This window comes from Rhincodon typus, chromosome 4 (assembly GCF_021869965.1).
Source record: "Rhincodon typus isolate 14 chromosome 4, sRhiTyp1.1, whole genome shotgun sequence".
Taxonomy (NCBI): domain Eukaryota; kingdom Metazoa; phylum Chordata; class Chondrichthyes; order Orectolobiformes; family Rhincodontidae; genus Rhincodon; species Rhincodon typus.
The window spans coordinates 98,834,181-98,861,846 of NC_063335.1; the positions used below are offsets into that span (position 1 = coordinate 98,834,181).

At 44.5% G+C, this 27,666-nt stretch overlaps 1 protein-coding gene across 3 annotated transcripts in view; it reads right to left on the bottom strand.

Moving 5' to 3' along the window:
• The window catches only part of fam135b (family with sequence similarity 135 member B), a 350,061-nt gene that overhangs the window by 50,238 nt on the left and 272,157 nt on the right, over positions 1-27,666 (bottom strand). For all 3 annotated transcript variants that reach the window (XM_048596063.1, XM_048596062.1, XM_048596064.1), the window contains 3 exons: positions 14,767-16,825; positions 9,769-9,941; positions 8,337-8,428 (listed from right to left, as the gene is read on the bottom strand). In XM_048596063.1, coding sequence (XP_048452020.1) covers positions 8,337-8,428; positions 9,769-9,941; positions 14,767-16,825 — 2,324 coding nt within the window. The remainder of the gene's footprint in view (positions 1-8,336; positions 8,429-9,768; positions 9,942-14,766; positions 16,826-27,666) is intronic.

Genomic DNA, 27,666 nt, shown 5'->3' on the forward strand with positions numbered 1-27,666 from the left:
AGCACATGCATGGGAACACCACCACCTCCAAGCCAGTCACCATTCTGACTTGGAAATATATTGCATTCCTTCGCTATTGCTGGGTCAAAATCCTGGAATCTACCTCCAGGAGAATGGACTGCAGTGGTTCAGGAAGGTGCCTCATCAGCTCCTTCTCAAAGGCTGCTCGGGACAGGCACCAGATGCTGGCCCAGGCATGAGACTCACATCCCATGAGTGAATAAAACAAATTCAACTGGGCCTGCCATCAGTGGGGGAATCAGACAATACAGTCAGTCAAAGGTACTGTTCGCTCACAGTCCAGGCTCTTCAGCATGGGCAGTCATCCACTCAAGACCATCAGGTCAGGGCTTAGCTTACCACACAGTCTGGAGACAAGACCACGGTCCGAACGGCAGGTCAGTGCAAGCAGTCAGGGGATTCACTGATCATCAGTTGAGAATCTGGATGCAGCCTGTAGAGAGGTCTGTTCAGTTTACATCAAGGCTTGTCCATCGAGGTTTGTCAGCGGGTGAGCCATGGTCAGTCCTGGGAAGGGGGTGGTTGGTCATCGCAGGACTATCTTGGAGTGGAGAAGTGGGGAGGGGATTCAATGTTGCAGGTTGCAGGCAAAATCCTGCGATGCTGAGTGGAGAAGGACAGTGCAGTGAGGAAATTTAAAATACATGAGGCATAGCTGGCTGTGCGTGGGACAACATGAGATTCTAAAGCTGCAGTTGCACTGAGGTTGTTTCCAATACTGTTTCTGCCAGATCACACTTTTCCATCAGGTTTCTCTGTGATGAGGTCAGCTCGGGCAGTACAGCTTAACAACAGAGTGGCTTTCTCCAGGTGCAGGGTGCAATAAACTGCATACAGGTCACGATGGAAGGACCATACCGTAATGCAGCTGATATGCAGGTTATCTGTGATCACTGGTACCACTTCTTAAACTTTTGCATGTCGTACCCCGAGAACTGCCTTATGCCTCTCATGTTCTGGCTGTAATTGAGATGCCAGCTGCCTCACAAGGGAGGTTACTGGGAGACAAGGGCTACCCTGTATTGTCGTGACTGATGACTCCATTCGACCCTCCCCCCCCCCACTCCCACCTTGATTGAGGCTGAGCATAGATACAACGCAGCCCATCCCTTAAGCTGGGCTATGGTGGAGCACACAACAGGCCTCCTGAAGTTGAGGTTCAATAGTCTGATTGTCATGAGGTGGGTGTTTCTTTTTGCGGTACATTCCAGTAATGTGCTGCATCGAGGCAGTGTGGGGGTGTGATGGAACTGATGAGGTGGGAGGGCAGCAGCTTGCTTCTGAGAGGGAGGATGAGGACCACAAGCAGAAGGAATATTTCATTTGCATGACAGAATGCAACAGTGTCAGAAGCTGCAAACCAGACAGGACTTAATTAAAAACCTGTTCCAGTATATGTAAGCTGGGTGTATTGATCATAGAATCATCATAGAATCCCTACAGTGTGGAAACAGGGCCTTTGGCCCAACAAATCCACACTGACCCTCTGAGCATCCCACCCAGATCCATCCCCGTATAACCCACCTAATCTACACATCCCTGGACACTATGGGCAATTTAGCATAGCCAATCCATCTAGCCTGCACATCTTTGGACTGTGGGAGGAAACCCACGCAGACACGGGGAGAATGTGCAAACTCCACACAGATAGTCACCCAAGGATGGAATCAAACCCGGCGCTGTGAGGCAGCAGTGCTAACCACTGAGACACGGTGCTGCCAATCTTCCATTGACTGTAAAACTGCTTGGCAAGTGAGCAGTTAGTTTCTGAGAGGCAAATGCACCTTCCATTGGTTTGATTGCTGCTTGTTTTAGTGTTGGTGAATAAAGGCGAGTGTTTTAAATCATATGAAGTCTTCTCTGGATCAGGTGGAACCACATTGAGCAATGATAAAAATCTGAGCTACACTGTGCATTTGGGAAAGAGCAGCAGTGATTTAGACAGAGTTATAAATTGGATGTGGCTAAGGATGTGAGGGGTTTCATCGATGGGAGATGCCTCATTACCTAGTTAATAAGGTGAGTTTGGGATGGCCACTTGAGAGAACACACCAGGCCTTGCAGCGAGAAACCTTTCACTAACCTCGACAAAATGGACATTTTTCCAGCCCTAAATATTCTCGACTGACACTTGATTGAATTTTCCTATCACATTCCTGTGTCTTTCATTCCTGGAATGGAAATAATCTGAACGCACAATAGAAATCCTCCTCCCCTCTGTGATTAATATATTACTATGCCATTCAAAATGAGAATAATTAGTCTCCCATTTTCTGTCATTTTTTTTCCTACTCCTCTGTAATTATCTTGCAAAATTTTCTCCTCAGTATCTATCCCATTAGTTGCTGCCATGTAGAATAGACCCAGCAGTATAATGGCATGTCAAACGGCTCTTGACTTTAACCAAATAGATCATGTCCTTCAACTCGCCAGGATATTTTCTTTCTCCAGCACTGCAACACTCTCCTTAATCAACATTGCCACCACTCCCTCCACCACCAGGTTCCTTCCTTCCATATTCTTCCTGAACACTTTGTACCAAGAACATTCAATACACTGCCTTTCCCTTTTTCTTGTGTTCGGTCTCCACTATGGCTACACCATGGTACTTATGTGTGGCGAACTGTGTCTGCAGCTCACTAACATTATTTTATGTTTACATATCTGCACTACAAACCTAATTTAGAGCTTATTACATTCCCTGTTAGTCACGTCCCATCTTTCTTTTTCTTTCTCGTGCTGTCTCTCCTAACCTTCAATGCGACTTTTAATCTCACATTGTAACTTCCATCACTTTGCCAAATGGGTTTGCATACTTCGTCAATAGCACCAGAAAACTACCCGCAGTTCTTCGTTTAAGCACAAGAAAGTTATCCTGTTCTGCTTCGCAAACGGCCATTGGACCTCTTTCATTCACTTGGGAAGGCCAACCAGGATAAAAATGGCTCATCTGAATGACTGGACCTGATGGGATGTGCAAATGAGGGCAAAGTTAGTCACTGCAGCCAGACAGGGTAATGCAAGGCCTGGTATACAAGCAGGACGAGGTGAATGGTCCAACAGCCCTCCTTCAGGGGGGAGGGGGTGTTCGGGGAGAAGGCAGCTTTAGCAGCAGCTGCAGGATGAGCGAGTGCTCTGGGTGGTCCCTGGTATCTGTGGTTGCTGTGTCGAGAACAGGCAGCTGGGCCTTCCCAGACAGCGAGCTAACTGGAGGTACCAAAGACTGTTGAACTTTTAACTTTATTCCTTTATTTTTCTAGTTTATACTAAAAAGGACTTTAATGTTAACTATTATCTTATTTCCTTATGTTTCTACTTATTCTATGAAGAAAGGTTTAATTTTTTTTAAACTCTGTTTCTTTTACTACTTTGTACCTAGGTACCTTTGTAGTTAAGATGGCACCATGAGTGGTGGCATTCTACACTTTTCACTGTATTTCTGTACTTCAATACACATGACAATAAAATCTAAATCATTCCATACAAGATATTTACTGTTCTCCAAAAATCATAAAATAGTACAACACAAGGTTAATCAGGATCAGCTCTAAAACATCTTTTACAATCGTCAGGTTTAGATAATGGTTTAAAGCAATGTTTATTTCCACCATCAGGCAATGGCTGATTATTTTTCCCCTTTTGATGTTCCATTTGTTGTCTATGCCTTGAGTTGGTTATTTTGAGCTTTCTTTTATAGGATTATTCTACAAGTGGCTTGCCACAAAGCATCAAACCCTTGGGCCGGGGAAGGTTTGCTTTCCCTGACTGACAGTGATGAATTGGTTTTCATATTACAACAGCATGGCCTTTATTCTGGTGCCAGCTCACCAAGGAACAGACTTTCTCAATTCAGTTTCATAACTGGTCACATTGGAACAGCAGGATGCTGGTCTAATGCAACTGCACCTTGACCATCTAGGGCAACAGGAGATGGTGCACTGGAACATCTCCACTTTCCTTTCTGGGTCACTCACCATCCTGGCACGGATAATACGTCACAGGAGCAGGAAAGTTGACGTTTCGGGTGGAAACATCAGCTTTCCTGCTCCTCTGATGCTGCCTGGCCTGCGGTGCCCCTCCAGCTCCACACCTTGTTATCTCAGACTCCAGCATCAGTAGTTCTTACTATTTCTAATACGTCACAGTCTTTTTATCATCACTGGATGAAAACTAAATCACTTTACCCTCTGGGAGCACTTTCACGATATGGGCTGCAGCATTTCAAGCAGAATGCTCACCACCTCCACCTCAAGGCCTACTAGGAATAGGCAATAAAAGCACTATATACCATATATTGTGCTCGATATCCTACTCGATCCTCAATGTTCCTCACAACAAAGCGGTAGAACGTGATCTCCCCCAAGTGGCTTTTGATTGGTAGTGCATCCAGAATTTTAAAGGATGTTTGCCATGGCAAATGAGAGGATGAGACTATACTGCACAGAGCTGACATGCAGGAGAGATGAGTGAAGATGTGACAATTGATGTGGAACCTGTACAACCATTAACGAGCAAGTGGATCCCCCCAACACAAGCCCAGCCCCTCTTTAATTTCAAACTATTCCCAACTGAGTTCAACTAGTTGATGTCTGACCACACGAGTTTCCAGCATAACCAATGAACCCGAGCAGTTTCATGTTCACAAAAAGATTAGGGATTCAGCATTATAGTGAGCAAACTCAGTCTAATTTTCGACTACTAAAGGAAACACCAAGACAATGAAAGACAGAATCAGCTGTTTTCCACCAACCTATTCATTTGTGAGGTAACAGCTCCCTCTAGTGCATTTTGTCTGTACTCTCAAACTGGAGCAGCTTTGACTGAAATATTGGCCTCCTATGGGTTTTAATTTACGAGGTGTTAGGTCCTGTTTATGAGGAATATCAGCTGCTGACATTGCTAATTCATCACAGACTGATGTATGATAAGAGCCCATAGGTTTTATTATTTTCACACCAGGTGTTTAATTGCCGGCCTGCCTACTTTCCTTTTCCTCCTGACTTATGTTTGGATAAGGTTCCATCGGCACTGGCCACCCTCTGGTATCTGGTCCTGGTGGCCAATCTTCACGCGTAAGTCCGGACAGAGACAAATGTGTGCACCCACATATCATAGTCTGCGTCACTGAGAGCAGGGTCAATTTCTCCCATGCTCCAGCTCATTTCCAACAGAATTCACTTTCATGTCGACCGGCCCACAACCTATTTCCCAGTCACTATTTGCTGCGTGATACTTTGTACTTTCAATGTCCCACCTCACTTTCAGTGCTTATGTTCATCCACCACTAAAGATAAAGCAGGAGATTGAGAGAGTGCATGTGGAAATTCCATGTCTTTTTTACCAGTTGTTCAGTAAGTGCAGCGTGTGAGAAAATCCATTTAGAAATATACAGGGCAAACAGTTGCATTGCTAATGTGGTCATTAGCTCAGGACGATGTTTATACTACTACAATTGCAGGAGTTGACACAAAAATATTCTAATGTAAATTCCAAGTCTCCTTCTCTGATTTTTCTTTGTCAGTAACTTTGCTTTCCCTCTTTGCATTCTGCTTTCTCCAATATTCTCCACCTCCTCTTTATATCTGAGAATGCTGCAAGAACACCAGAAACTAGGAGCAAGAATAATTCACTCAGTCCCTCGAGTTTGTTCAGCCATTTGATTCAGTCAAGAGCTCATTGTGATCCTAACTCCCGTCTCCAGTCTGTCTCCTACTCCCTTTTCAATCAAATATCTCTCCAACTCCAACACAGCTCCTGAATTCCATTCACCCACACATACATCAGGAGAGCGTGAGTAAGCTATTGTACAAAGGAGAGGTGGGGAAGCATTGGTTATTTACTTCTCTTCATGTCCTTCATGATGCTCCTCAGAACCTCTTTGATGAAGCCTATGCTAGTGCCTCCTACTTTCACTCAGTGTTATTTCATCTGCCCTTTTTCTGTGCTGTAGATCTCTTTGACTCCATTGCTTAACAGCAGGAGAACATGGCTAGTTTTTAGGCAGATGCCAAGCTTAGCACTCTGCCTGAGACTATTCCTTCAGTTTTAACATCCATTCTGTGTTGATTCAAAATCCTGGCATCTATTTTCCAGGATTCAATATGACGTCCTGTGCAAATTCATGGGACAGAGGGAATGAGGTGTGGGGGAGAGATGAGAGTTTGTTGGATTAAAATTAAATTTAAATGAAAACAAAGTCACAGAATTATGCTGCTGAAGGAGGCCATTCAGCTCATTATGCTCGGACCAGCTCTCTGATTATTTTTACTTTGTGCCAATCTCTTGCCTTTTCTCCATAACCCTACACATCATAATACTTATCCAATTCCTTACCGAATGCTCCAACTGAACCTGCTTCCTCCACACTTTCAGGCAATGCATTCTGGACCCTAACAATTTACAGTGCGGAAATTTTTTCTGACTCACCTCACATTTGCCTCTTTTGCAAATCAGTTTAAAACTGTGCCTTCTGCTTCTCCATCTATTTACAGTTGACAACAATTTTGCCCAATCCACTCTGTCCAGATCTTTCATGGGTTTGCAAACCACGATCAAACTTCCTCTTAGCCTTCTCCTCCCCAAGGAAAACAGTTGCAATTTCTCCAATCTTTTCTTTTCACTGAAGGGTGTCAGCCTTTAAACCATTCTCATGAATCTCTTCTGCACTCCGTCCAATGTGGTCACATCCTTCCTAAAGTATGGCACCCAGACCTATTCACAACACTCATATTCTGCTTGGGAACCCTGCAGCCCAATGGTCTCAATGTGGGCTTCACAAGCTTCAAAATCTCCACACCCTGACTTCAACCCAAGACCAGCCCATTTCGTCCCTGCCTCCTTGGCCTGTCTGTCTTCTCTCCACCTATCTGCTCCTCCATCCATCTTCTATCACCACCTCCCCCCTCTCTATTTATTTTGGAGCCCCCTTCCCCTCCCCCATTTCCGAAGAATGGTCCAGACCCGAAACGTCAGCTTTCCTGCTCCTCTGATGCTGCCTGGCCTGCTGTGTTCCTCTGGCTCCACACTGTGTTATCTATTCCTTTCAACAGATCTATGCCGACTCTTTCGAATTAGTGCATCTTTTTCCTCGGACTATCAATTCTATACCAAAGTGTTTCCAGAATTTACCGCTCTTGTGAAGTTAAGCTGACTACTCTGTAATCGCTAGGGCTGATCTCTATAATCTTTTTCTGAACATGCTTATAAAGTTGGCAAGTCTGTAGTGCTGAAGTAACCACCCTCACCCCACCCCACCCCAACCCACTCTAAATTCAGGGAAGATTAAATTATTCACCTCAGGAATGTGAAAATCCTCTCACATTAGTTGATTTCTCTTTAAATCATTCACAACAACAATTTGGATAGTACTTTATATACAGTCGGAATGTAAAGCCTTGACTTCTATGTCAAATTGTAGCGGATCAAGTTGCCTTCTAACTGTGAAGAATAAGGAGGAGGTTCTGTTTCCACTTGCTGGTATCTCAGCAACTAAGGTTCACACGTTCAGGATTGTCAGCAATAGAGTTAGGAATGAGACGAGGAGAAACATTTTTACTCAGAGTTGTGAGGATTTGGAATGCGCTGCCTGGGAGAATGGTGGAGGCAGATTCCATTGGAGGTTTCAAAAAAGAGCTGGATATATACTTGAAATTATATTTATATATATAATTTAGAGGGATATGGAGAATGGGACTAGCTGGGTGGCTCTTTCGGAAACTGGTACAGGCATAGTGGCGTCCTTTGGTACTGTCAAATTCTTTGACTCTATTTTACAATCTTAACTCGTCAAAGTACAAATTTCCGGAACTGGCTCATCAGGTTGATCCAACAGCTGAAAATCAGAAACAAAAACAGAAATTGCTGGAAAAGCTCAGCAGGTCTGGCAGCAGCTATGGTGGGAAATCTGAGTTGAAGTGTTGGGTCCAGTGACCCTTCCCCAGAACTGATGGTAGCTAGGATAAGTTATTTCTTCTAGGTTCTCCTAGCTCCCATCAGTTCTGAGGAAGGGTCCTCGGATCCAAAACATTAACTCTGATTTCTCTTCACAGACCTCCTGAGCTTTACCAGCAATTTTTGTTTTTGTTTCTGATTTTCAGCATCTGCAGTTCTTTTGGTTTTTATTTAGCTGAAAGTGAAGAATAGGTCAATGTTTCAGAAAAGAAACGACTAACATTTTGTTTCAAAGCTTGGTCTGTCCTTATTTCATATTTTGTTTTCAATGTCTTGTTTTAAGACATGTAATGATTAACAAAGAACCAGAGTTTATTCCCCACCAATAAGACCAGGTGACTGAGGTACACCTGATGGTGCCCTACCTGGTTCCTTTCGGACATTAAGAAATCCAGCTTGGCACCAGGAAGCCCCAGCTCAATGAACGTCTTCACAAGTCGCAGATCTGCGCTGTTACCTGAAAAGAAGAACCATTCTTTAATTACCCTCAGCCTGTCTCGCTGGACAAGGATAGCCATGAAGTAAATTACTGTTCCTGCTCCCATTGAGTCCTGAGATATCTGTAAGCAGTGAGAGCAAAGACTTGATCTTAAATATGCATTTCATGGACAGCTTGACAACTAATATCAAGGCGGTGTATGTTGAATAGCTGTTTGAATGGGAACCCGGAGGTTTGTTGGCCTTAATCCAATTGCACATTAGGCAGCAACTTCATGAAGTAAGGTTAAGCAATTTTCTCAGGGTTAAAAAACACAATTTCACTTAGAAAGATGCAACAAGCAGTTGTTTAATGCAGACCTTAAATATTGCTGAGAAAAGAATCATATTGCTGGAGCTTTTCATCTTGCACCCATCAGGACAAACACAAGAATGTCAAATTTCAACTGCCCAGCGCAGGAATGGGCCCTTCGGCCCAGGAACACAACAATTTAGAGTTCATGGGAAAAGGACACTGATTGGTTGGTCAGTTCAATCTAATTTGTTGAAGCTGTTTTCTCCAATGGCAACCCCAACCATTCCGAGTTGACATGCAAACCCTATCGGCAGTGCTTTCTCCTGTGGCCTACACTGTTGTGAGGATTTGAAATTTGACGTTCTTGTACTTGTTCTGACTCTATTCAGCAACGAGGCAACAGAAAAGGGATTACGTTATACCAAGAGTCCAGCCTGTTGAGACATATGAAAAGTGCCTCACTTTAGAATTCACGATATTAACTGTCCCATGCTGGTCATGGATCTGATGGTAGAGATAAAGCTGGGCAGATGGTAACAGCACAACTCCCACACCCCCTCCTCTGCAGGACAACTTCGATAATGCTTTTTTGGATCCAGGCAGGTCTGATGGTGAATGACTAAACCAGTTGTCTATCACGTCCATTTAAGTTTTCATCCCTTGGATTCAAGGAAGTGGAGTTTTGAGTTGTATTTGGGAAACAGCCAGAGTGCGTGAGAGAGTCATGGTTTTTCTGTGGGCTGGGTTGAAGGAGACGATGAGGGAGTGGTTAAGCAGCAGATTGGCAGCTGCAAAAGCATTGTGGGGGTCAAAAGTTAGATGTTTGGGATTTTGAGAGCGTGGTTATAAGTGAATTGAGGAGAACCTGATTGTTAAATTGGGATGGAGACAGAAGGAAGTAAGCTTTTGACAAGGAAGTCAGATGTATGCGGACAGCAATACAGGGAGATGGTCAGAGATGGCTTATCTGTGAGTAGACAGTCCACCTAATCATTCTCCTCATTAGGATTGTGTGAGTGTCAAAGGGTATTATTCTAAAAGCTAACTCCACAGTCATTGCCTACCGTCTAATCCATGAACACAGATAATCAGGTGGATTCCCTCTTCCAAATTCACCTCCTCCTCCTCTTCCTCTGGAGTGAAGTAAGGGATATTGGAAGCCAGAAGAGGCAGATTACTGTACAACAACCCTTCAAACTTCAGTCCCTTTAGCAACTCGTCTTTGGCCTGAACAAAACTGCAATGAAAAGAAGTTACAATGTTGACATCTATATATGTGCAGCACATAGAGAGAACTGATACAAAACCCCTGGCCTGAGCTTTCCCACCTAACAGCCTGAATCACTATTCAAATAAGGTAAATGCTCTTACACCATTTAAGTATTTCTGCATGTTTACAATGTAAGTATTTGAGAGTGCCCCTCCACATTACGCAAGGCAAATAACCTCAGGTTTTTTTTTCCAAATCAGGGTTTGGGAACCTGAGAGCTCGATAAATTTCCAGGTCCCAACTCCTTGTCATAAATGTGTTGCTCGTGCAAAACAATTTTCAAAAGTAGATGCCCAACTTGGTCAGGTGGTAAGCCAAGCACAGTTAATGGTGTTAGCAGGAGCTGCCCTGTTGAACACAATCGTCAAAAGACAGGCTGCAGAGAAGGGAGGTAGCTCATTGGAGGCCCACTACCCTCACAGCACAGAAAAGCATCAAACAGCCAAATGAAAGGTGTTGCAACAGATTTCACAAAACAAACCCTCATGGCAAAAGTATTTTCCTTATTCAAAAAACCTTAAGCTCTTATTGAATCTGACAGCTGTATATAACTGGCCGACTCAGATTTGGCAATTCGTGATTCAAAAATTTCCTTATAACTTTCATTAGCCAACACCTCAAGGGGCTTAACATGCTGTTAACTGAAGGCCTTCCCAACTCTCATGTGCTTTCCTTCAAAAATTCCAGTGTAACGCGATGGCACAAGGTTGCTGACATTGAGTCCAGGAGCACTATTTTCAGAGGACATGCCTTACCCTTCCTGCCCCCTTGAGCAATTCAAAATCCTATCCCTAATTTCTATTAGGTCCAAAGAATGTTCTGAGGAAGGGACACTGGATCTGAAACTTAATTCTGCTTTCTCTCCACAGTTGCTGCTAGACCTGTGGAGTTTTCCCAGCAATCTCTTTTTGTTTCTGATTTCCAGCATTTGCAGTTCTTTGTGCTTTTTCTTTTGTGTAATGTTTTCTAGTACTCCAGGATTGTAAATTGAGTGTACAGATATCTGACTGCATATATATACTGAATGACAATGAGTTTAGGTTATTCAAAACATCATTCAACACCTACGTGACATAATAAGTGGTTTGTCTAAAGCATAATTTTGGGAATAACTCGAATCAGATTGCACCAGTAATTTTTGCCAAGACACTAAACAACGTAATTGCTTTCAGGTATATAGGGCAAATGTTCCCATTTATGTCTTCATTCCATTTGAAGTGGTATACATGGGCAGTGGTACTTTGCCTGTCGCTCTGTTTAATATTTTAGCTCCTGCTCTCTGCTCTGTGCTCCATTTAAACGATAAAGTGAATGCAAAATATTGCTGCTATCTTCTGGGAAATCTTAACTTTGTTCAGGATATGCAGAGAAGGAATGCTACAAAGTTGCTGAAATTTAGAGCAGATCTTCTGATCTCTGGACAGTTGGATATCAGGGATAGTTGGAGTGGAGGAGACCAGGTGTCTGAGGGTTGGGGGCAAAGTCAGAATGCTCTGGAAGTGGTGGGGTGGGGGAAGAGTTAGGTCTTGATGGGAGGGGCATGGGTCAGATGTTGAGGGGCTTGGTTGGGAATCAGATGAAAGTGGGCATGAGATGTCAGGATGGTTTGGGTTTTGGAGCAGGTGGGGCAGCGAACATGAACAGGAGTTGAGTTGACAGCCTGAGCAATTGTTGGGGTGGGGTATTAGTTTTGCAGTTAAACAGGAATTATATCGAGTTGTAATCCCTCTGACTATTTCTGGGTAGCTTTTGAGGTGAGCAAGCCAGAACTCTCCGAAATCACCAACTCTATTATCAGGTTTTAGGGTCACTCTCAAGTAATTGCGCACTAAAATTTTAAGTTAAAGTTTAAATTAATTTGTCATCAGTGCACCTGGAACTTCCAAACAGTCCGACTGTACATCTTTCAGGGTACATCTTGTGTCGAACAATCCCTACGTGTGCTGCAGTGTTCCAGTGAAGCTCAGCGCAAGCTGGAAGAACACCACCTCATTTTCCGCTTGGGGACCCTGCAGCCCTCCGGCTCAATATCAAGTTCAATCATTTTAGGGCCTGATCTCTCCCATGTCCCAGCCCCCTACCCCACCCACCAGGCCTTGATACCACATAGTCTGCCATTACACACCCCCTGTTGTTAGTCACTAACAATCTCCAATAACAGCTATTCACCCTTGCAACCAGATCATTATCGATTTCTTGGTTTGTCCAACTGCTCTTCTCTCTCTTTGGGCTCTATTCCCACCTATCATTTACTCCTTAGCCCCCCAAACCCAACCTATTTTCTGCATATAAACCGAAATTTTCCAAGCTACCATTAATTCTGAGGAAGGGTCACCGGACCTGAAATGTTAACTCTGATTTCTCTCCACAGATGCGGCCAGACCTGATCAGCTTTTCCAGCAACTTCTGTTTTTGGTCCATATTTAACTCACTGCCACATCTCTTTTATGTGTGCCCACCTTGAAGAAATTCTGCTCCTCTCTCCGATGGGATTTCTGTTCCAATTCTTCTTCTTGTCCACTGACATTAATTTCTCCTGGTAGTTGACCAGATATTTGCTAAAACTCACTTCCACAGCTAATTCACATTCCTGAGTGACTGCCTCCAGCTCAGACTCACCCCACATGAATTCCAACTGAAGTTTCATCCACCCAGGATCACAGGTATCTTCGCAATGTTTAACATTCCACAGACAGATGCTCTCGTCGCATCCTGAGATCCACACTCAGTACCAACAACATCGCATCACACCGGCTCAGAGTTGCACCATTCCGTAGTTCTAGTTCATCCTCCGGCTCATTCGTTGGGCCAACCAGAAACATTTCTTTTCAGCATCAAGGCCCGCAAGGTGCAACAACCCAGAGATATTAGAGGATTCTCCAGCACTGTTGTCGACAGGGCCCGCAACTGGGTCTGACCCATCTCCCGCACTTCCAGCCTCACCCCTTCTCTTCCCTCCTGCAACAGCAATAGGATTCCCCTTATCCTTACCTACCATCCCACCAGCATCCATATCCAGAAGATCATCAGATGCCATTTCTGCCACCTCCAGCGAGATGCCACCACCAGACACAAATTCCCCTCCCCTCCCTGGTCCACTTTCCGCAGGGACCATTCCTTCTGGTTCACTCTTCCTTCACTCCCAATACCCCCACTACAGCCCCACGGCACCTTCCACTGCAATGCCGAAGGTGCAACACCTACCCATTTACCTCCTCCCTTCCCAGTATCCAAGGGCACAGACATGTGTTCCAGGTGAAGCAGCACTTCCCCAGCACTTCCCACAATCTAGTCTACTGCAGTTGCTGCTCACCATGCGGTCTCCTCTACATTGGGGAAACAAAGCATAAATTGGGTGACCGCTTCGCAGACCCTGCCTACCACTTCAATACACTACCCTGTTCCCTGGCCGTAATCTCTGTCTCAGGAGGGCTGCAGGGAGTTTCTGCGAGCTTAGGAAGGACAACAATGAGGCTGGAATGGTGGATTTTAAAATACATGAAGGTAGGAGGGAAGCGAATATTATCTTTTCAGGGCGCTCACAATGGGCACCATCCAAAGGCAGCATCCCCTTTTCGCACACCATTAGCACTGCAGCCTCACAGCGCCACGGACCTGGGTTCGATTCTAGCCTCGGGCGACTGTCTGTGTGGAGTTTGCACATTCTCCCCGTGTCTGCGTGGGTTTCCTGCGGGTGCTCCGGTTTCCTCCCACAGTCCAAAGATGTGCAGGCTCGGTGGATTGGCCATGCTAAATTGCCTGTAGTGTTCAGGGGTGTGTGGGTTATAGGGGGATGGGTCTGGGTGGGATGCTCCAAGGGTCGGTGCGTTGGGCCGAAGTGCCTGTTTCCACACTGTAGGGATTCTATGATCCTATGATTTTAAAATCATACAAAAGGGGCTGACCACTCCCACTCACCTGCTCACAACTCCCATGCATTGACAAGGCATGACTGAGGTCAACTAAGCTTTGAACTAGTTCAATTTACATATCGTAGGCAGGCTGTGATTTTAGGGTCAACTTCAGGGGCAGGTGGGATATTGGATGGGCTAGGCGCTTGCTGTGTTTTCTTGAAGCTCCTTCCCCCAACCAAAAACACACTATGGTGGTGGTGGATGGGAGGAAATATCCAGCAACGTGTTCCTAGAACATTATCATGAATCTCTGGATTTAGTCCAGTGCCATTACAATGGCACCATTTCTTCCCATCTTGCACTATGTTTAGACACAATTGTGTGCCTTAATGATTCTCTGTGTAAACAGTCCTAATCTCAGTTGTGTCCCTTCAGTCTTTGTGTGTATAAAGCATGATGTTCATCAACTGCACTCTGGCCTGAGACTGGCATTAGGACATGGGAATCATCAATTCAGTTTCCTCTCTCCTTTGTTGCAAATATATTAGGATACAACATTCTTCCTGTTCCTCATCCAATCCTCCATTACCTCACCCAACCTGGCCACTCTTTACACTGTGTATGTTCCTCCACATTAATTACTGAGCAACTAATTTACTATATAGCAATGATTAATCCTGTTCCAGTCGACGCAAGAACTTTGGGAATTCACTCGAGTAATTTTTCTGTTCCTTATCGTCAATGGTGATATTTTAGACAGTTCTAACTGTCTTATTGATGGTGCAGTTATGATAGGCTAACCCAGTTCTAACAAGAAACTTCAGTCTGACCTTTCTGAATGCCTTAGTTCACCACTAGGAAGTGTCTTTATCCCATAATCCCAAGGCACGTGCTCAGACTGAGAAAGGATATGAATCAGTGATGAGTTGTAAATTTACCTCACCATTTTCTCATTGATTTCTGCATCAGCATCCTGGGAAGTAGAAGAGACCATACCAAATGAGCCGATGGGCTGTCTAGTAATTGGAGACGCTAACTGCTTTGAGGGAAAGGAAACAGGAGAATCCCTCAACATGGAAGAAAATGGCAGACACGTGGCTGTGCATGAAACGGAAAGATTGACCACCTCAACCACGTTCGTCTTCTCAAAGACCATGCCTGAGTTACCAGTTCCAGAGGAATTTCCACTATGAACCAGAGGCTGAAGTTCACTGTTGTTGGTACGCGCTGATGGGTTTTCACTTCCATCTTGTTTTCCTGTACAGCTATCACATTGCTGCTCCATTTCTAGTTTTCCTTCGTATAGGCAGGGAGTTTCTTCATGACATGCTCTGTCGGGCAAAGGGACATCGCTGAATGCGGCTTTGGTCAGCTCCAAAGCCTCTGTCTGCAGGTCAGGTTGTGTCACCAACTCACACGTCGTTACCCCATCACTGCTGTTTGGGATAAACACAGCATGTGGCAACTCGTCACTGAATGATCCATGATTGCCACTTTGCAGTTCAGCAGAAAGGAATTTAATATCTTCTGTGTGACTGTCAGGGTCAGAAGTGTTAACATCTGTGTCTAATAATCTATTAAAATCCACTTCCTTACACACAAGCTCTTTAACACTGTGACTTATCGAATCGCTATGGCTATCAGCACTGAATACATTTGGACGCTGGTCAATATTATTATTCATTTCAGAGGAATACCATTGATCTCTTGCCAAAATGGTGGTATTTTTGATGGGCTCCACTTTGCTGCTACTATTCAGTACTGAATCTTCTAAATGCTTTGGCGGGATCTCTTTATCTGACAGGGAATCAGAATCCTCACTGCATTCTCTTTGAACTGAACGTATCTCATGTTGCTCTTCCCTTTCCTTCTCCAAGGGATGCCTACTCAGCCACTGATTTTCGTCAGCGATCTGTTGCTGCGGTAAAGAATCAGGGGCTTCACCTGTTTGATCTGAGCTACTAATCTGTGGGGCTGAGACAGATTTGGTCAATTTGCTGAGTTCCACCTCCTCTTCATCCTCAAAAGGCAACGAGCTGATTGATGTCAAAGAAGCCTGGATCCCACTGGGCAAACTGGTGCCACTTTCAGTCTGACCACCTTCCAGTGAATTCCTGTGGATTGCTTGTGCTCTAACTATCTGGTGCACGAGGTCCCGGTCACTAGATGAATCCAGTGGTTTTCGCATCTCTGACCAAGCCACCGAACTGGGTTCACTCTCTATTCCTGAATCAGATATTAACGAAAGAGATCGTTTCATGGCCCCAGTTATAATGGGATAGTCAGTACCCTCAACTCTTCTTCTTATAAATTCGTGTTCAACAGACTCACTGTCCATATGCTCAGAGTTAACAACAGAACACGGCAAGTCCAAATCTACTTCACTGAATTCCTCCCGCTGACTAATTTCAGTGTCATTAGAGGCAGAGCATTCACTGGTATTTGTCCCATTTGGAGAACAGACTAACACAGTCTCACCCTGGTAAGGATCCTTGGTGCTGGGTTTTACCTCAATATACATCAAGCCTGATGTTGATCCCAACTGTTTGACTAATTTGGTCTCATTACATTCAGAGACAGTTTCTTGCTGCTCAGGACTCAGTGACTTTTCATTCAGTCGGAGTGATTCAGAATGATTTTCATAGATTGTAGAGAGCTCCCCTTGACACTGTCCAACCAAACCATCCGCCTCTGAGGTCTGAATACTTTTGGTTTCATTCTCACTAAATTCATCATATTCTTGGCTGACAAAAGCAGCCAAATCCACAGAGTTGTACATCGTTTCCAAGGAAACAGTTTCATTCAGTGTCTGTGTTCCAGATGTCCTTGTCGCAAGCACCTTCAAAGCCTCAGGATTCAATATACCATCACGTATTTGCTGGTATCCCTTTACTTCAATGGGCAAGCTTCCAAATTCTGAAATCTTTGTGTCCATCACATGATTCACTTTCGATCCCACCTCCCTGTCAGATGCATCACTATCAAACATATAGCTGGCTGCAAACGGAAAAACACACACAATGTAACACAATAAATAGTACATGTGGACAGAATATTCAACCATTTCACGTGACGCATGTAGCTGCAAATATACACCAATGATTGTCCAATTAGCATTCCGAGGGAAACAACTAGCATATCCGGTGTGATGAACTGAAGCCAAAGCATCACACTGGTGAATCAGGGGGTTTACGTTAATTAAAGCACACCGCTGATGGGCGTTTACCCTGTATTTTAAAACTTCAAGTTTACAAGTTCTAATTAGGATGCAGGGCTTAGCAGGGAAGTAAATGGAGAAAGGTCTTACTTGAAAGTAAACAATATATATCCCTTTATGTGGATGTACTTCTGGTAAGCATGACAATGGCATCACAATGGTTGGATGCTTCAATGGGGAAAATGGGGAAAACACCTGACCTGGCAATGCATAGTAACATCTAGTGTGTAAAAAAAAAACCTACAAAAGAGTTTCATAGCCTCACTCAGGGGAACCTTCAGACCAGTGTAATAATTCAGGTAACTTGACTGGAAAGGAACATCAATTATTGTCGAGCACGAGCATAGAGCCACTATTTACGGTGTCCATTGGCTAGTCCCAGCTGGGAAAGACAGTTCCGAAAACACATTCCTGGAGCTGCATTATTCTTTTTGTGCAAGCACCCACAGCCAATGTATGCACGGTACACTCGGTCTGCTTTGTTAAAAAAAAAAAAATTCGAATCAACCTGCTCAGGAATAGTAGGACTTGAACCCAGGCCTCCTGACTCAGAGGCAGTTTTTTTTTATTTAACCTATTTTCTGATCAACCTGTTCAGAGATGTTACGACACAACTCTGAACCAGGTGGGACTTGAACCTGGGTGTCTCAGTCTGTGCCTCTCAGCCAAGGAATGCTGCCACTGCGCTATAAGAGGGCACTGCAGAGGTAGACTTCATTTTCCAAATCAATCTGTTCAGGGATATCATTACACACCTCTGAAGCAAGTGGAACTTCAATCCAGGCCTCCTGGGCCTCCAGTCTAGAAGTAGGTAAACAACCATTGTGCCACAAGAGGGTCCCTGGAGGTAGGTTTTTTTTATTAACCTATTTTTCTAATCAACTTTGAAGAGATGTTATTACATACCTCTGGAATAGGTGTTACTTGAACCTGGGCCTCTCGGTCCAGGGGTAGGGACTTTATCTCTGCACCACTAGAGGCCCTTCCAGAAGTAGGATTAAGGGCTCAGGTGATGACTTCCAGCTAGAAAGGCCAATACCCGTTACAAGGGACTCAGACTCAATGAGTTCCACTGGGAGATTAATTAGTAATTCCCCATGTAACTTGTAGGGGTTATCATATCTGGAATGTGCAAGGTTACATTGTTCTTGCAAGAACAATTGTTATTTCCAGTGGTGTTAAAACAAAATCATGATGGTAAGTTTTTTTTCATGGCTGCAAAAGTAAGAAATAAGTACATAAGTTCATACTCAAGAACTTAAGTAGCCAAGGAAAGAAAACCTAAACTTGTGAAGAAAGATTAGGCCTTGGAATTATGCCACAAGATACAAGCATATACTTATGCTGAAAGATTAATGTTCTAAAATATTAATCATTTCCCTTTTCACACATGCTCCCTGACCTGCTGAGTGTTTCCATTTCATTCCACATTAGAGTACCCATTTAGCATTTTTATCTGATGTCCTTCAAACGAGAAAGCAATCTCCTATTTATTTCAACCAAATTTACTGAGGTGGAAAGGAGAAAATTATGGTCAATTTTTTTTTCCCCACATACTAGTACTCCGATGTATCATTTGATTTTTGACAACAGAATGTTTTATCCGTGGAAGCAACTGAGGTTGATCTCACACCTTTTTAGCTAGGAATAAGGAAATACTGAAATCAGATGAGGTTGCAAGGCTACAGAGAAAGGACTTTAAGATTAGTTTTGGATTGTTTTAGGAAAGTGCAAACAGTTAAATGCCTTCTTCCTTTGCTGTGTGTTCCCATGGATCAACATTTCTTTGAAATTTGCATCTGCACACCAACAGTATTCATTTGTTCCAACACCACTAGAGGGCTGCAAAGGACATTTTGCATCAACAATGCATGTTTTTGTTTGATCTAAGCATCACTTCACCTCAATTTTGACCCCCTCTTAGGTACACTCAAAATTAAAAAATGACTTTGTTTAAAAATGTTCTAGTCATCATTTATTTACTATGTTAAAATAAGCTTAAAATAAAAGTACTTCAGAGCAAGAGATAACAAGGTGTAGAGCTGCACGAACACAGCAGGCCAAGCAGCATCAGAGGAGCAGGAAAGCTGACGCTTCGGGTCTGGACCCTTCTTCAGAAATGGGGGAGGGGAAAAGGGCTCTGAAATAAAGAGAGAGAGGGGGAGGCTATGACAGAACATGGACAGTGGAGCCGATAGGTGGAGAGAAGACGGACAGGTCAAGGAGACGGGGATGAAACCAGTACAGGTGAGTGTAAGTAGGGAGTTGGGATGGGGGTTGGGCAGTGAGGAGGGAGGGGCGGGTAGGTGGGAGGGAAGACGGACAGGTCAAGGAGGCGGGGTTGGGGCTAGTAGGTAGGAAGTGGTGGTGGGGGTTGGTCAGTGAGGTGGGAGGAGCGTATAGGTGGGAGAAAAGACGGACAGGTCAAGGAGGCGGGGAGGGGAGGGGCTGGTCTTGGGATGAGGTCGGGAGGAAGGGAGATTTTGAAGCTTGTAAAGTCCACTTTGATACCATTGGGCTGCAGGGTTCCCAAGCGGAATATGAGGTGCTGTTCCTCCAGCCTTCGGGTGGCATCGTTGTGGCACTGGAGGCGACCCAGGATGGACATGTCGTCCAAGGAGTGGGAGGGGGAGTTGAAGTGGTTCGCGACCTGGGAGGTGTTGTCATTTGTCACGAACCGAGTGCAGGTATTCCACAAAGCCTCCGCTTGGTTTCCCCGATGTACAGGAGGCCACATCGGGAGCAGCGGATACAGTATATTACATTAGCAGATGTGCAGGTGAACATCTGTTTGATGTGGAAGGTTTTCTTGGGGCCTGGAATGGGGGTGAGGGGGGAGGTGTAGGGGCAGGTGTAGCACTTCCTGCAGTTGCAAGGAAAAGTGCTGGGGGTGGTGGGGCTAGTGGGGAGAGTGGAGCGGACAAGGGAGTCACGGACAGAGCGGTCCCTCCGGAAGGCAGGTAAGGGTGGGGAGGGAAATATATCTTTGGTAGTGGGGTCAGATTGCAGGTGGCGGATGTGGTGGAGAATGATGCGTTGAATTTGGAGGTTGATGGGGTGACACGTTAGGACAACGGGAAGTCTGTCTTTGTTTTTATTGTGGGAGGGGGTGTGAGGGCTGAGGTGCGGGAAACGCAAGAGATGAGGTCGAGGGCGTTTTCGACCACTGCGGAGGGGAAATTGCAGTCCTTGAAAAACGAGGATATCTGGGATGTCCGGGAGTGGAATGCCTCATCTTGGGAGCAGATGTGGCGGAAGTGAAGGAATTGGGAATAGGGGATAGCATTCTAGCAGGAAGGTGGGTGAGAGGAGGTGTATGCTAGGTAGCTGTGGGAGTCGGTGGGCTTGAAATGGATATCGGTTTCCGGGTGGTTGCCAGAGATGGAAACAGAGAGGTCCAGGAAGGAGAGAGAGGTATCAGAGTTGGTCCAGGTGAACTTAAGGTTGGGGGTGGAAGGTGTTGGTGAAGTGGATGAACTGTTTGAGCTCCTCGTGGGATCACGAGGCGGCGCCGACACAGTCATCAATGTAACGGAGGAAGAGGTGGGGTTTAGGGCCGGTGTAGCCGCAGAAGAGGAACGGTTCCATGTATCCCACAAAGAGGCAGGCATAGCTTGGGCCCATTTGGATTCCCCCTTAGTCTGTAGGAAGTGGGAGGAGTTGAAGGAGAAGTTTTTAAGGGTGAGGACGAGTTCGGTTAGACGGATGAGGGTGTCGGTGGAGGGGGACTAGTCTGGCCTGCGTGACAGGAAGAAGCACAGGGCCTTTAGGCCATCTTCATGGGGAATGCAGGTGTATAGGGGCTGGATGTCCATGGTGAAGATGAGGCATTGGGGGCCAGGGAATCGGAAGTTTTGGAGGGCGTGGGTGGTGTCACGGACGTAGGTGGGGAGTTCCTGGACTAAGGGGGAGAAAATGGAGTTGAGATAAGTGGAGATAAGTTTGGTGGGGCAGGAGCAGGCGGAGACAATGGGTTGACCAGGGCAGTCAGGTTTATGGATTTTGGGAAGGAGATAGAAACGGGTGGCACAGGGTTGGGGAACGATGAAGTTGGAGGCTGTGGTTATTTTAGAGCACATGCTTTTGTCATTGCAGAAGAGTGCGCATTAATCAAATTAGGACCTCTAAACAGTACTTCCCAACAAAGCATGAAAGCGTACTCAAATCCTCTTTTTCTCCTTGCTTTTTACTTTACTCCAGCCTTACATGCCTCCAACACAACCTCCAAACAAGATGTGCTTCTATTTCGCACACCAGCCAAGCTGCGGTCAGTGCAGTTCCAATGTACTTCCAAATTACTCGTGGCTTTTCTGCTCTGGGCTTGAGACTAGACTGGTGAGCCTAACATCTGTAGTGGGTGAATTATTCAAGGGGATTCCGAGATACAAGATCTACAGGACCATTTGAAGATGTAAGATCTCATTTGAGTTAGTCAGCATGGCTTTGTACATGGGAAACTGTGTCTCATGAACTTGATTGAGTTTAGTTGAAGGGATGACCAAGATGGTAGATGAGGGCAGCATGGTAGACGTTGTCTACGAGTGTCTGGAACTGGCTGCCAGAGGTCGTGATGGAGGCGAGTACAATTTCATCATTTAAGAAACATTTGGAAAGTTACCTGGATGGGATAGGTATGGAGGGATATGGACCACACTCGGGCAATTGGGGTGAGTTTAAATTCTGAAAACTGGGCGGCATGGACAAGTTGGGCCAAAGGGCATGTTACCATGCTGTAAATCTCACTCATTCTACGATTATGACTTGCCATGGTCGGAAATTAATTTTTTTGAGAGAAAGTCTGGAAAAAATAGTTATGCCTCAATGTTTCCTTTTTCCTGTGTATTCTCTCTAAACAAATTAATGAGGCAGAGACAAGAGGCAGTTGAGATACCAATGTGCTTGCTGTGATTCTGTTATTTGGGGGGATTGTAAATAGACAAATTATTAATCCATTTCGGCAGATTCCTCTTCCCATTGTACTGTAAAACCTTTGATCCCTTCTCATGGCTGTGAGCAAAAAGATACAAGAAAGAGACAGGAGGCTGACAGCAGGTTATTTGAAACAGAACAGCAGTCAGGGTTGTTAATGGGAAAACTGCGAAGGCTTTTGCCAAAGTGAAGAGCTTAGAAATGCTGGAGAATCGTCAGAGGTCATCTTGTTTGATCTTCTAATGTGTATTACTATGGAGCATTCCTTATCTTACAATGTCACTCCCAGTTCAGTTCTGTGAGCTGAATTAAGTGAGCCTAGTGTCCATATCTTCCCTAAATTAAGCACATCTTCCTTAGTTCACCAAATGTTTGTTTGGTTTTCTCTCAGAAAGATTTAAGAAACATGAAAAGCACAAATATTTGGTTCCGGTGACATGCAGATAATATTACACCATTGAGTCATGCTATTATACAAATGGATTTATGATAACAAAAACAAAACTGCTGGAAAAGCTCAGCAGCTCCTCTTTCCAGCAACTTTGTTTTTGTTTCTGATTTACAGCATCCACAGTTCTTTTGGTTTGGATTTATGATAATGTGGAGTCAACCTTCATAAAACAAAATGCTGCTCAGACTCCCAGAAGGGATCTACAGTGGACTCAAGTATGTAACTATTCAAATGTAAATGGGATCACGAAGGAATATTACAGTCAAAAGAAAGAGGAGTCACTTACTCCATCAGATGAGGTTGAAAAAAAAAATTGCCCCCACCAAGAGAAAAGGGAATGGTGACTTGCTGCAGGTCTCTGTAACTTGTCTTCTTTTATAGGTAACAAGTATTTATTAAATAAAACAGAATTGATATCTTGCCAGATCAATTTGGAGGGATTAATGAGGCTGAGGCGCACTGTATCGGAATGTCAACATCCTGTAGCAGGCAGTATTGGGACATGATTAGGTGTTCCTGACCTGCACTGGTGTATGCCTCAACCAAGCTCTAGTTTGTGAATTGAGCCTGTGATTCAAAGTTGAATCAGGGAAGAATAACTAAAGTCAAGATTGAGTAACAGTGGCCATAACATTTTGGTTACTAAAAGTAATCAAGATGGCGTTCAAACTCCAATACGCTTCACTCGACTCGGGGTGGAACGTTTCAGCACCAGAGATTTTTGGTTATGAGCAACAATGAATAGATTTCACAGGATATAAATTGCTGCTGGCCATTTTAGTGAATGAATATTTACCGTATTTGTTTCAAATTCCTCTGCTCACTATTAAACAATGCTGTTAATCCATTAAAACCAAAGATGTTTGGGGAGATTCGCTAATGTCACTCAAGAGGATTCAAACTAGTGTGACGGGACGGGCATGGGGGGGTAGTGGTGAGGTGGTGGGACACAGAGCAGTAGGTCAGCAAGTGAACTGACCAAGGAGGAGTTACAGACTAAGGCCAGTTAAGGCTAAGAGGAAGTACAGAGAGAGGGAGGTTTCTGAACACAGCAGGACAGGCAGTCTGAAGGAGGAGCATGACAGGTAAGGCAGATAAACTTACAGCTTGGATTAATGCATAAAGCTGATGTTGTAGCCTCTACAGAAGCTTATTTGAGAGAGGGACAAGACCGGCAGCTTAACGTTCTGGGATTTAGATGTTTCTGCCAAGATAGAGAGGGATAGTAAAAGAAGTGGGGGAGTTGTGTTACTGACTAGAGAGAATATCACAACTGTACTGAGGGAGGACACCTTGGTGTGCTCATTCATTTGGGTACAGCTCAGGAACAGGAAGTGTGTAATCATATTGACAGTATTGTACTACAGGCCTCCCAATATCCAGTAGGAGATAGAGGAATGGATATGAGGATAGATTATGGAAAAATGTCAAAACAACAGGGTTATTGAGGCGGATGAATTTAACTTCCCCGATACTGAATGGGACTTCCTTAGTGCCAGGACTTGGATGGGGCGGAATTTGTTAGGTGCATCCAGGAGGGTTTCTTGAAACAATATGTGTAGAGTCAAAGTAGGGGAGGGGCCACACAAGACCTGGTTTTGGGGAATGAGCCTAGCCAGGTAATCAAAGTTCCAGATGAGGAACATTTTGGGAACAGTGAGCATAATTCTGTAAGTTTTAAGTTACTTATGAATAAGGATAAAAGTAATCCTGGGGTGAACATACTGAACTGGAGGAAGGCTAACTGTGACTATACGAGGCAGGAACTTGGAAATGCAGATTGGCGATGGCTGTTTGAGAGTAAATCCACATCTGCCATGTCAGAATCTTTTTAAAGGGCAGTCGACTGGAGTGCAGAACCAGCATGTGAAAGTGAAAAATAAGAATAGCACGATTCATGGACGACAAGAGACATTGTGAGCTTAGACAAAAAGAAAACAAGACATACATAAGGCTTAAGGAACTGAAGACAGAGCCCTCAAAGAATATAAAGAAAGCAGTAAAGAACTTAAACAAGGAGTTAGGAGATCTGAAAGGGGCCATAAGATGTCCTTGGCAAACAGGATTAAGGAAAATCCCAAGGTGTTTTAATTGCATACAAGTAGTAAGAGGTTGGCTAGGGAAAGGGTAGGTACACTGAAGGACAGAGGAGGGAACTTATGCGTGGAAGCGGAGGAAGTGGGTGAAGTTTTTCATGGGTAGTAGGAACTGCAGATGCTGGAGAATCCAAGACAACAAGGTGCAGAGCTGGATGAACATAGCAGGCCAAACAGCATCATAGGAGCAAAAAGGCTGACGTTTCGGGCCTAGACCCTTCATCAGAAATGGGGGAGGGGAAGGGGGTTCTGAAATGAATAGGGAGAGAGGGGAATGCGGATAGAAGATGAATAGAGGAGAAGATAGGTGGAGAGGAAACAGACAGGTCAAAGAGGCGGGGATGGAGCCAGTAAAGGTGAGTGTAGGTGGGGAGTTAGGGAGGGGATAGGTCAGTCCAGGGAGGACAGACAGGTCAAGGGGGCAGGATGAGGTTAGTAGGTAGGAGATGGGGGTGGGGCTTGAGGTGGGAGGAAGAACAGGTTAGGGAGGCGGGGACGAGCTGGGCTGGTTTTGGGATGTGGTAGGGGGAGGGGAGATTTTGAAGCTTGTGAAATCCACATTGATACCATTGGGCTGCAGGGTTCCCAAGCGGAATATGAGTTGCTGTTCCTGCAACCTTTGGGTGGCATCGTTGTGGCACTGCAGGAGGCCCAGGATGGACATGTCGTCTGAGGAATGGGAGGGGGAGTTGAAATGGTTCGTGACTGGAGGTTTTTCATGGTATTTGTTTGCATCTGTATTCACAAAGGAGAAGGATAGATGTATGGTGAGGCTAGAGAGGGGTATGCTGATATTCTTGTGACTGTCAATATGAAAAAGGAGGATGAGTTGGATATTTTCAAAAGCATTAAGGTAGACAAGTCTCCGGGGCCCAGTGAAATCTGTCGCAAAATGTTGAGGGAGGCAGGAGAGGAAATTGCTGGGGCCTTGTACAAATTCTGAGAAGTCCCAGAGGACTGGAGAATAGCCAGTGTTGTTCTTTTGTTTAAGAAGGATAACAGCAACGGGGATAATGTGCAGAGTTACAGAGTTACATCAACAGTACGGAAATTATTAGAAAAGTTTCTTAGGGAAAGAATTGACTCATTTGGAAAAATATGGACTCATTAGCGATAAAGAGGCATGGCTTTGTGCAGGGAATGTCATGTCTCGCAAACTTGATTGGATTTTTTTGAGGAATGACAAGGATGATTGATGAGGGCAGGACGGGGAATATGTCTTAGCAAGACCTTTGACAAGGTCCCTCATGGCAGGCTGATACAATAGGCGAGGTCATACTAGGATCCACAGTGAGTTGGTAGGATGGATACATAACTGGCTTAGTCATAGAAGATAGAGTAGCGGTGGAAGTGTATTTGTCTGACGAGGGATTTGTGACCTGTGGTGTTCTGCAGGGATCAGTGCTCAGATCCCTGTTGTTTGTAACATACATATATTATATATACATTGGTTTGGTAGAGTGTAGGTGATCTGATTGGTAAGTTTGCGATGACACAAAGATTGGGGGAACTGCGGACAGTGAGGAGGATTGTCAGAGGATACAGCAGGACATTGATTGGCTGGAGACTTAAGTGGAGTAATGACAGATGAAGTCTGATCCGGACAAATATGAGATGATGCATTTTGGAAGGTCGAATATAGGATGGAAGTATACAGCAAATGCCAGAGCTGTTTGAAGCATTAGCAAACAGATGGACACTGGTGCACAGATCCATAGTTCCCTAAAAATGGCAACACAAGTGGATAAGATGGTCAAAAAGGCATATGGCATGCTTTCCTTCATTGGTCAGGGCATAGAGTATAAAAGTTGGCAAGTCATGTTGCAGTTGTGTACAAGTTTAGTGGAATATTATGCGCAGTTCTGGTCACCAGACTATAAGAAGGGTGTAGAGGCTTTGGAGAGAGTGAAGAAATGGTTTACCAGACGTTGCCTAGTTTGGAGGGTATTAGCTATGAGGAGAGAGTGGGCAAACTTGGTTTGTTTTCACCTGAACATCAGAGATTGAGTGGCAACCTTATAGAAGTTTACAATATTATGAGACAAAATTACAGATGGATTGGATCGTTGAAGTTTTTTCTCCCCAGGATAGAAATGTCAATTACTAGGAGACTTAGGTTAAAGGTAAAATGCAGAAAGTTTAAAGGAGATGTGAGAGGCAAGCTTTTTGCACAGAGAGGGTGATAAGTAACTGGAATGCACTGCCAGAGGTGGTGTACGTTAGCAATGTTTAAGAGGCATCTTGGCAGATACATGAATACACAGGGACAAGGGAGAAGGAGGGTCTAGGCCCGAAACATCAGCCTTCCTGCTCCTCTGATGCTGCTTGGCCTGCTGTGTTCATCCAGCTCTACACCTTGTTATCTTATGTAGATATATAATGTCTTTCTAAACTAAAAACATTTTATGTCAGCGTACGCTTGGTGGGTCAAAGGGCACATTCCAGTGCTGTACTGTCCGTCTTATTCTATGTCAGTTATACTAATGACTAGGGAACAGTCAGACGGTGTGTGTTTTCTCTACATCTCATCACCGACTAATTCAGTTAGCAATCAAACTGAGGAGATCCTCAATCAGGCTACTCACTTTATGTCCTCACCAGGGTGTGTTCAAAAAACTACAGCAGCAAGAACTGCAACCACGGTCAGGTTCTTCAACAGGGTCTCGTTCCTGTTAACCAAATCTGAATCAGGATCTCCTTACACCAATACTGGGACTTTAATTTCAATCAATTTGAATGTCAACACACTCAAAAATCATGAAGTGTGACAATGTCAATTGTTAGGTGAAAGGGGAAAACACAGCAAGGTTTAGAAACAGTTCATAAACAATCTGGTAGAACTGATTAAGAACTGGTTGTATATCACTCTCTGGCTGGTAAGGGGGTTAGGAGATACTGCAAGAATGTAGCTTGTACCTTACATGGAATAAGAAGTGATATCAGTAATTTCCTAACATATACATGGCATGGCTGCAACTAATCAGAACAATTTAATCAAAATGAACCTGACGGGATTGGCCAGCAATCATGCATTTAGTGCAAGAAGAGTATTTGCAGAGTCTCAATTGGATGGCTGCCAAAGCAGACTGGTTGGTAATGTAACCAATGCTAATGAAACATAAAGTCTTTGTCTATAATTAAATCA